Source organism: Triturus cristatus, chromosome 11 (assembly GCF_964204655.1).
Source record: "Triturus cristatus chromosome 11, aTriCri1.1, whole genome shotgun sequence".
In the NCBI taxonomy this organism is placed as follows: Eukaryota; Metazoa; Chordata; class Amphibia; order Caudata; family Salamandridae; genus Triturus; species Triturus cristatus.
Window position 1 is genome coordinate 433,708,788 of NC_140594.1, and position 10,782 is coordinate 433,719,569.

The window sequence follows — 10,782 nt, forward strand, 5'->3', positions numbered from 1 at the left end:
CCCGACTCGTTTCGCACAGGAACATCACCTGGGCTTTGGTCCCTGAAGGCCACCCTATGGCAAGTGTCGGTTCAATATCCCGACGGCCCCCCATAAGACCCGGGCCAGACTGCCGGTTGGAATAATTGAGGGATAACAGGATTCTCAGGATAAATAGGGTTATTGCTCCAACCCCCGCCAGAATGTAAACCATTATTATTTGCTGCAGTCCTAGGGCAAAAATAGGTTAAATCTACTACACCAATGCTTGCCCCCCCAATTACATACTTTTGATTGCAAATAGTTTGAGCAACCCTATTGTCTTTGAAGTTTACCACCACACAATCTCCTTCTAGGTGCTTGCGACCATATCCTACCCACCCTACCCTTCTCACTCCTAGGGTCAACCCATCTAGACCCCTATGAAGAGGTCTATTGGTCTTTAACCAGTGCATGGTTTTATTTTTTAAAGCCTGGTGGGATTCATAATGATCATCCTTCAAAGTGGGTACGTTAGTAAGTATGGCGACATACGGGTGGCACTCGGGGGGCAAATTCACCGATGGAATAGTTGGAGCCGCTTTGGGGGAAGATTCTTCTGGCTGGGTTTCTCTGGGGAGGTTAGTACAAGTTCTGGTCGAGTGGGCTTGATCGGGACCATTGCCTTTGGCAATCCCATTCGAGGTTCCCTTATATTTAAGAGGTCCCTTCCTACCCTGCAGCTCAGCCCGGATAGGCTTCTTTACCGGGACTTTAAGAGGCTTAGGTGCACTCGGTTGTGCTAGGCCTGAATGACTAGTACTGCCTGAGGTATCCGCAACCTGTGCAGCAGGTACATTAGCCACAGCCAACATATTTACAGTGTTTGCTGTATTAGAGGTGGTAGGTGTGGCCTGTGTGGATGCAGAGAACATCCGGGTGCCACTATCCCCTCCCTGTCCGTCCTCCCCGATCTTCGAGTGCAGTTTGATGAGGGTTTTCAGAGAGAAGAAATTATCCAAGGTTGCCTGTTCAAATCTATCCAACCTCTCTCCCAACCCTTTTACTCTCTCTACAATCGGGGACAATAATGTTGTCATCAGGTCTTCAAATTGTGTAATTGTTACAGAGTAATTAGGTGGAGCTAAATGACAGACTGATGTTGGATCTACACATGCTTCCTCAATCATATGACCTGAATGATCACCCCCCTTTTCCATCCCGGGGTTTTTCGCGCCCAACCCCTCACCCGCTTTAGTTCCTATTCCCCTGGCACCATACTTCCTTGGTATCTTATAAAGTTTTGGGAAGCTGCCTTTACGTGGGCTTGCAATCCTTTTCCTTTTGGTATGTTACATTCTTGGATACCATCAGTGGTAAGGCAGGAGGCTGAGGGATATTAACTTGGATAGTAGGAAGGATAGGACGAGTTGTAAGGACAGGGAATTCACTGGAGCATGGGTCAAAACTACTACTATCAACGGGAGGGGGAATAGATATGGCTGCCAAGCTCTCCAACCTATCTATACTGGCCCTCAGAGATGCAACCCGAAGAAGCTCCAGTGGAGGGGATGTAATTGAGAGGGGATCTGAACTACATACAGGCGAGGTAACAAGCACCAGGGAACCCAATGAGGACCGTTTCGACGGAGGAAGTTCTTGGGAGAGACGCCGCTCTGTCATTACAATCTCCTTCTCTATGACAGCAGCTACCCGTGTAATGAACTGATCCATAGTGCCTATAATACAGCTGGCTCCACCCTCTTCTCCTCTCCTGAGGCTCTTCCCTGAACGGGAGGACATTAACACAGGCTATAGTGGTGACCAGATATTAATAATAATAATAAACCCCTATGTGTCTAAAGCTACCAGTGATGTTGTCAGGGGGGTGGCCCGACCCGGCCCTGGACAGCCCCGGACTGCCACAGACTGCCTGCCCTTTGCCCGGGCTTCGCTCCGAGATTATGTACGAGTTTGAGTTTAAGGAATTTGTAGAGCGCTCATACACCAGGCGGTTTCTTGGCGCTATGTAATTACTACTGCTCAAGGGGCATAACAGCTGAGGGAACAGGGTGGTTAGGATGGGAAGGCTTCAGTAAAGAGAAAGGTTTTGAGGTCTTTGCGGAATAAGGAATATTGGGAGCAAGACCTCAGTTGGAGTGGGAGAGAGTTCCAAAAGGCGGGGGCCGTGGTAGAGAATTTGGAACCTCCCCATTTTTTCCGTTTGAAGCGAGGTACCACCAGTAGTTGCTGGGTTGTAGAGCGCAGTTCTCTAGGGGGGATATAGTCTTGAATGGCTGTGTTAATGAAAGCTGGGGCAGTGCCAGACCGGGCTTTAAAGATGGTACAGCCAAGCTTGAAAAGAACGCGTTGCCGGACAGGGAGCCAATGGAGGGATCTGAGAAGGGGGGTAATATGTTGTGACCTGGGTGAGTTAAAAACCAGTCGAGCCGCCTGGTTTTGAACTAGTTGTAGGCGTCTCACGAGGTACGCAGGCATGCCATGATAGATGGCATTGCCGTAGTCCAAGCGAGACGTCATCATGGCCAGAAGTATTAGTATAAGGGCAGATGGAGAGAAGAAACGTGAAACTTTCCGGATAGTTCTGAGGGAGAGGAAGGCTGAAGAGATGACGGCACTGACTTGAGAATGGAGAGAGAGTTGATTATTGATTTTGAATCCAAGAGTTTTGACAGAGGGGACCGGCGTGGGTGGGGGACCTAGAGAAGAGGGCCAGAAAGAGGAGGACCATGGACTGGAGCAACCACCCGTCAACACCAATTCCGTTTTGTCGGGATTGAGCTTCAGGTGGTTGAAGTTCATCCAGTCCTGGATGAAAGTCATGATGAACTGAAAGTTAGCAGTTGACTGGGGGGAGGGAGAGAGGGAAAAAATAAGCTGGAGGTCATCTGCGTAGTTGTAAACAGAGACCTCCAGTTGCTGTAGCGCAAAAATAAGGGGGGCAATGTAAAGGTTAAATAGCAAACGGGACAAGGAGGATCCTTGGGGGACCCCGCACTGGACAGGGCGATAGTCAGCTGAAAACTCGCCCAGGCGGACCGCTTGGGTGCGCCCACTCAAGAAGGAGGAGAGCCATAACAGGGCAGTCCCTCCGATTCCCGCCGCCTCGACACGAGAAAGTAAGATGGTGTGATCCACCGTGTCGAATGCGGCGGAGAGATCAAGAAGGACCAGGGCCTGAGGCTTACTGGAATCCATACCTTCTCGAAGGTTGTCTAGAACCGATATAATTACTGACTCGGTTGAGTGTGCGGGGCGAAAACCAGCCTGCCTTGGGGCCAAGACGCTGTATCTTTCCACAAATTGGCTCAAGGTTCTGACCACATGGCGTTCCAGCACTTTTGCCAAGAAGGGCAGAAGGGATATAGGGCGGTAATTGACTGGGTTAGAGGAATCCGCGCCAGTTTTTTTTAAAATAGGTACAATCACCGCCGATTTAAGTGCAGGGGTAACAATACCCTGGGATAAGGAGCTGTTGAGAAACGAGAGAGGTGGAGTGGGGCAATAGGTATAAATCTGCTTCAAGATATAGGCAGGGCAGGGGTCCAAGGGGGAACCGGATTTGACCATAGAAAGAATGGAGGTGAAAGAATCGAATGTGAGGGGGGAATGGAGTCCAAGCGAGCAACGGCAGAAGGGCAACGGAGGTCAGTGAAAGAAGAAGATGGGGAAGCAATCTTGGCCTTGATCGCGCTGATTTTATCGAGAAAGAAGAAATTAAGGGAGTCACAAAGTGATTGAGAAGGAAGAGGTTTGAGAGACGCTCTGTCAGAGTAAGCCAGATCTTGGACAATGGAGAATATTTCTCTGGGCCGGTTCTCCGCAAGTTGAATTTCAGATGAAAAGTAAGCCTTTTTGGCTTCCAAAATAGACTTCTTATATTGAACTAAGAGGGTAGTGTATTGGAGTCTGAAGGTGGGGCAGTAATCTCGTCTCCAGAGACGTTCCGCTTGGCGGAGGTTGAGTTTTTGAGTTTTTAGGTCGTTGGAAAACCATCGGTTGGCATCTTTGAAGCGTTTAGACGAGATGCATTTCAGAGGGGCGATGGAGTCGCAGCCGGCCCGTAGCCAGCTATTGATAGATTCAGCCTGTGCTGAGGATGGCAGCCCTGAGAGGTTGCGGCTAGATGAAGAGAGCGTGGCCGACAGAGCCGCTACATCAACGCGGTTCCATGAACGGGCCCAGACGTTTTTGGCAGGAAGGGGTTTGGGAAGTGAATGGGGGCATAAAGAAAAGGTGATCAGAAAATGATCCGACCAAACACAGGGAGAAATGGAAAGTGAAGTGACCGGGCAGTTTCGGTACCAAATTTGGTCAAGGATATGTCCCAGCCTATGGGTGGGAGCTTGGACCGCAGGAATAAAATTGAACGAACGAAGTGAGTCTGAAAACTCCTTGGAAGTAGCACATTCCTCGGGGTCTGAGGGCCAAAAGTTGAAATCTCCAAGGACTGCGATAGAAGAGTGGTCGACAACTAAGGTAGCCATCAGGTCTTGGAAGTTGGGAAGGAACGATTGCGGAGAAGATGGAGGTCGATAAATAAGGACACACGTGAGAGGGGGGGTCAGGGAAGATGAACGGGCAAGTAGACAGTCTGATGAGCCCATGGAGGAGAATGCTAAAGGTTGGAACGTAAGTTCTTTGCGGGCAATCAGGGCCACCCCTCCACCGGGCTTTCCGGAAGAACGATCAACTCGGATAGCATAATAGGATGGTGGGAGTATAGCCAGTACGGAGGGGAGAGAACTGTCCGAGAACCAAGTCTCAGTAAGGAAAAGTATATCGGGTTTGTGGGACTCCAATAGCGAGAAAAGATCAAGCTGATGTTTAACTGCCGATCTGGTATTCAGATACATTGCGGAGACGGATGTGGGAGGGTGGTCAATGGCAGACGGGGCTGGAAAATAAGTGGCGCGGGGCAAAGACCGGGAATTCGATTGGGATAAAGGTTGGGAGGATAAGAGGCCATATTTGGTAATTTGGTTGAAGGCGGCATTCGCCAATGGCCACTTGCCTTGTAGCTTGGTCAGCTGCGAGCTGGAATAATGGATAATAGGGGTACAGTGACCTGCCTCTGGCCTCGGTCGGTCGCGGACGGGCGCAGACGGGCTTTCCTTAGGCGCGCCTTCGGCGCGCCATCGGCGCGCCCGCTGCGCTCGTCCGCTGCACTTCCTATAGAGGCACATGTTTATGGAATGAGAGTGGATAGGCGGTAGGTGTGGCCTCCGAAGGGGGCGTGGCCTGTGATCGGAGCAAGACGCTGGGATAGCGTTTCCCGGCCGTTTCCTATCAGCGGTGATCCCGCTGTCAGTTCAAGTAATTTGAGTGAGTAAGCCTTTTTAAAATACACAAGAACACAAAGATAAGTTTAAAATTAAGCACTCTCCCGGCTTTCCGCCTCAGGAGCAAAGTAACAACAAGTGTACGTATACGCTGGGGGTGTGGCTTGCAGAGAGAGCGGGCCAGGTGTGAGCTATTGGCCAGGCAGGGACTCCTGGGACATGGAGTCCCTGCAGTAATGCTCGCAGCCCTGCTGTACTGCCACAGATCTCCCCAGCTGCCGTAGAAACTACAAGTTCTCCGCTGATTTTTCCCGTGAAGCGGGACCCGCGAAGCGGGTCCGGCGAACAGTGATGGCAGATACAACAATTAGGTCCAGGCACAAGATTCCTTGGGATGAGGGTCCACTTGCCCAGGGTCCGAGTAAAAGCACACAGAGTCCCACCAGCACCAGGGAAAGAAGGTGTTCTTAAATGTAGCCGGTGCGCTAGGGGCGTGGCTTGCAGGGAGAGCGGGCCAGGTGTGAGCTATTGGCCAGGCAGGGACTCCTGGGAGATGGAGTCCCTGCAGTAATGCTCGCAGCCCTGCTGTACTGCCACAGACCTCCCCAGCTGCCGTAGAAACTACAAGTTCTCCGCTGATTTTTCCCGTGAAGCGGGACCCGCGAAGCGGGTCCAGCGAACAGTGATGGCAGATACAACAATTAGGTCCAGGCACAAGATTCCTTGGGATGAGGGTCCACTTGCCCAGGGTCCGAGTAAAAGCACACAGAGTCCCCCTCTGTTAGTGTGAGAGTATGTGGCCCTGACATTGGTTTAGCTGATTGCCACTCCTTGGTTTTGCAAATAAGCACCACTGTTAAGACCATTTTTTTACATCTCAAAAATGTTTAATGTTGAGAGGTGATTATGGCATGTTTAGCAGCATCTGACGCTCAAATATCAGGTCAATTTTTAAAATCTAAGTTGCTTTTTGCTTAGGAAGAAAGAATCACATGAGGTTGATTTGTTTATATCTAAATTCCCCGTTTTTGCCACAGACGTTCTGATCATGTCTGTTGATATCAAAAAAGCTTTCAACAACATAGACTGGTCTTACCCTTATACAGTAATGAAGATGATGGAACAGGGACCCAGGTTTATTAAGTAGACCTAACTTCTCTATACTCATCTCATGGCGAGAGTTAAAGCAGGTTTGGTGTTACTGGAGGCCTATTGAGTGGAGAGAAGAACCTGACAGGGCTGCCAGTTATCCATGCTGCTATTTGCCATAGCACTGGTACCTTTGGCATGTAGGGTATGAATGAGAACCCACTTTATTGGGGGGGCTGGTTGTGAAGTTATGTAACATATCGCATTATACGCAGATGATATGCTGCTCTTCATAAACAATAAACCTTATAGGCCTGGGCGTAGTTCGCAGAGTTTTGCTACGCGGAATTCCGCGAAGTTACAAAAAAAGTCTGCGAAGTCCCGCGAGTGGCAGAGTGCAGTGCGAACTGCAGTTTCTGCTGGTATTCCTGCCGCTCGGGCAGAAATTCTACCGAGCGGCAGCTCGTGCTCGCAATCTTACTGTTCACGTTCGAAAGCGGGGAAAAAACTCCACTGCCCAACATGAAGTGGAATTTTCTGCACTCCGCGAGCTCCGCGGAGTGCGGAGTGCAGAAAACTCTGCATACTCCGCAAACGAAGCGAAGTTCAGCGCCCAGGCCTAATAAACAATTGAGCCGGCTGATCACACTGACCGAGCAAAGATACTCTCAATAGAACAAGAGGCCATTGCGATTCATTGGGGGTTCCAGTACTTCTACATATAGTTATACAGACACCATTATATTATCGTCATGGATCACAAACCATTGATCCCTTTGTTTCGGGAGTCCTCTTCCTAGCCACCCCTGAGGATTGAAAAATGGATTCTACAGTTGCAGGCATCCGCAACCTTGTGGATTTCTTGTCACGTCATGCCCGCTCAGTGACCCCTTTCTGAAGCAAGGGAATCAAGAGACATTGAGGAGTCCATCCCCATGTCCCTCTCAGAAGTAGTGGAAGCTACAGAGCGTGATGCCTATAAATTGGCATCCAGGCAGTACTGACAGCAGACTGGCTGCCCCTCCGATGCTCTTCTGCACATCACACTGAAAAGGCCAAGTTAACACTCCAATGATTATACCACATTCGAAAAGAACTATCCGTCACAGTGGAAGTCTGTCCCATTCGAGGACTGTGAATAGCCCTCCCCAAAAGCAGGCTGTCCTCCTAGTTCATGAAGCTCATCAAGGGGTAGCCAAATCCAAATCCAAAAACAGGCTGCAGAGCAATGTCTGTGTCCCGGCCTTGATAAGCGAGTGGAAGAAGTAGTCAGAGACTATCTTGCCTGTCAAGTGACCAGGCAGCCACAGCCTCGGGCACCCTTCATCACTAAAAAAGAACCTACCGCTCCATCATAACAAGTCAGTGTAGAATTTGAGAGTCCGGGTGGATGACTTCTCCTGATATCCTGAAGTTGAAATAGTACTGACCAATTCTGTGTCAGAAGTCATACCTAAAAACGAAACAATTATGGGCACTCATGGTTTGTTTGGAGAAAGTTACACTGACAAAGGGCCGGATATCTATTGCTACAGAAACATAATACACTGCTGCATAAGAAAATTATGGCCCCAAGCCAACAGGGAAGTGGAATGTTTTGTGAGGACAGTGACAAAAGTCATCTGAATTGCTGTGGCCAAATCCAGAAATATAGAAAATGCCAACTACAATTTCCTGCCCTGTCGGGGCCTGTGTTTGACTTCATGGTCAAAGGTTCAAATCCCTGTAGGCCTACTCAGCCTTTTATCCTTCTGAGGTGGATAAAATGGCTACCATTGAGTTGGGTAGCAATAAACATCTGTTATTCAGCCCCAATATACCCTTCTGGGTGAGCATGCGCTTTACAAATACACATGTTATGTTACATGAATATTGGCTTATGCCTTAGTCTATCCCCGGTATTGCCCCAAGCAAGTTGTGTTAAGGGGTACTTTAACAGACAACATTACTCATCATCCCCTTTGGGCGGAACATCCAAATCCTCTGAACCGCTTTGACTGCCGAAGGGCCCGCAACAAGTAGTATGCTTCGAACTAAAAGCACGCCAAACACCCCACTATCCGGATTGGAGAAAGTGTCTTGGTCAAAGCTCGACACCCAGGTGAAAAGTTCCACCTGGCTTTCGAAGGTGACCCATGGACAATCATAGACATAAAAGGCACAATGCTAATTGCCAGGAGAGGGGCTGAGACTGTCACCTGGAACGTATCTCAATTCAAAGGAATACCTTGGCTACATGATAGAGTAGCATCAGAAGGTGACGCTCTGGACTACATATCCGTGAGCAGCCGACCCAGTGCAGGTGAGGCCGCTGATAGTGACACCAATGGCTACCCCATTTCTTACAGAGTACCCCAGACCCTGCCAACCTTGGCACCTCCAGCCGGAGTACCGTCTCCAAGAGAGCAGAGCCTGGAGGTGTTCAAACTCCCATAGACCAATGAGGCCACCCAAGAGTTTATCCAGAGGAGCGGCATAGGTCGGTATCTCTGGAATTCCAACCCCCTCCTCTAGATGTTATGTAGACTTTTTGGTTGACTGAAGTGTATGAGTCAGTGCTGCCACTTCAGGACTTTGATGCATGCCTATGATTGTCTTGCAGTTCTAGATCCTGAAGCCTACTGACTCTGTGTTATGTATATTCTGTTCTGTTTCATTTAATTGTTTTTCAATTCTATAGTGAAGAAGGGATGTAGTGTTGTGTCAGTATGCAAGCAACACCATGAGAAATGCCTGAGGGAGGGGGATTTGAAGTATTTCGCTGCAGGTGGGTAAATAATGGTTTGTCCTGATGTCAGCGTCAGGAAGTTAATAAAAGTAACCTGCAAAGATAGGTGTGGTCAGTACGGCGACCACGAGTTACCAGCCATTCTGTGTCCATGTCTGATTTTTTAGTACACCATCCAAAACACCACAGTTTTATCCTAGCATTTGCCATGCATTACAAATAAAGTAGACACAAATAATAAAAAATAGGATGTTTTTCAAGAACTTCTATGTTGGATGTCTAGTTAACAGAATGAAACGTAAAATACAGTCTTGGAATTCTGGACCATTGATCAGTCAGTTTCTAATAATATCTTGCCCCTTAAGTGCATCATTGCTTTTGCATCACATCATCTCGCCAAAGGGGCATGATCTTATTTATTACAATGTCTCAAGAACAAGGTTAAAAACACTTAAATAGCTTTCTTTATTAACCCTGTGAATTCATATGGTGTTTGGTGCAAAATCTGTAAGTAATACTCTCTAGTGGTAATAACTACATATTTGTCCAATTAACTCTATGCTGTCATTGTATAATCCTGTGATCTGAAATGTGAATTGCACAAACCAAATCACCATTGTGTCCTACAGTCTAGTATTAGCTGTCATACTCTATAACAACTTTTTTATTTGTTTTCTCTGTGTGTGGTAAACCAGATATCGCGCTCTTCGGGGAGTGTGCCAACTCCATCATCATCACCATCCTGGGAATCCACATCTGCTTCTAGAGAAGAGAGAGTGCGGCACCTGCAGAGGCATGTCCACCTTCTTATTGCAATTGAATCCCTAACATGACTCTACTTCAGTTTCCTCAACCCTTGGCATTCATTCCTCTTTGCTGTTCCAACATTCTTAATACATTTGCAATAAAAGACCTTAAAGAAAGTTGAAAAATATCTTGGTTTCTTTTGAATTCCTGTTGACAGGCACAATATGCCAGAAAACGCCAGAAACAATATGGCCACTAGATAGAAACTCTCTTAAATTAGAGACTGGACTCAGAGTCCAGCTCACCCAGCAGTTGGTGGTAAGGCTGCATTTTTCCAACTCTGCTGCAGGACAGGATTGTAAGGCATCGCCCAGAATTATTGACAATGTTTTCTTCTAGCTTGCAGCTGGAGGAAAGCACCTGAATAAATATGCATAAATCACTGGCCGTATCTCTTTTTTTTGTTCTAAATATTTTATTGGCATTTTTAATAAAGAGCAACAATGCAAAACATAAGAAAAACATAGGTTGATACAAGTGAATACAAATAGCGAGACATGTATGCAAGTAAATCACATAGGAACATGGCCATCAAATAAAACAAAGTTTATAATTCTTGAGAAACTCACAGAGTTTCTAAGTCAATTTGGGCTGATGATTGGTGATTGGATGTGTTAGCAAGAGGAAAATGAAATGTAGAATGTAGACTGATTCGTGTATGGGATTAGATTTATGGATGGCTCCCGTGAGGTTTCCCTGGGTAACATACATATAACATACATGTCATAATAAGTGCAGACAAGGTAGAGGATTAAAGAACTGGGAGAAGGATTATAATAATAATAATAATAAACAATCTTTATTCGGCAGTGAACACAGCCATAAAAGATGCAATAAGTTAAAAACAATAGCAAGTGCATTAAAAACATATTTCATCATATTAGACTTCACAGATGT

General features: G+C 47.4%; 1 protein-coding gene across 1 annotated transcript in view; it reads left to right on the forward strand.

Moving 5' to 3' along the window:
• Positions 1 to 10,269, forward strand: part of LOC146784395 (gastrokine-1-like) — a 61,006-nt gene extending 50,737 nt beyond the window's left edge. Inside the window, exon 6 of the mRNA XM_085634558.1 lies at positions 9,774 to 10,269. Coding sequence (XP_085490684.1) covers positions 9,774 to 9,844 — 71 coding nt within the window. The 3' untranslated portion in view covers positions 9,845 to 10,269. The remainder of the gene's footprint in view (positions 1 to 9,773) is intronic.
• Positions 10,270 to 10,782: the final 513 nt, after the last annotated feature.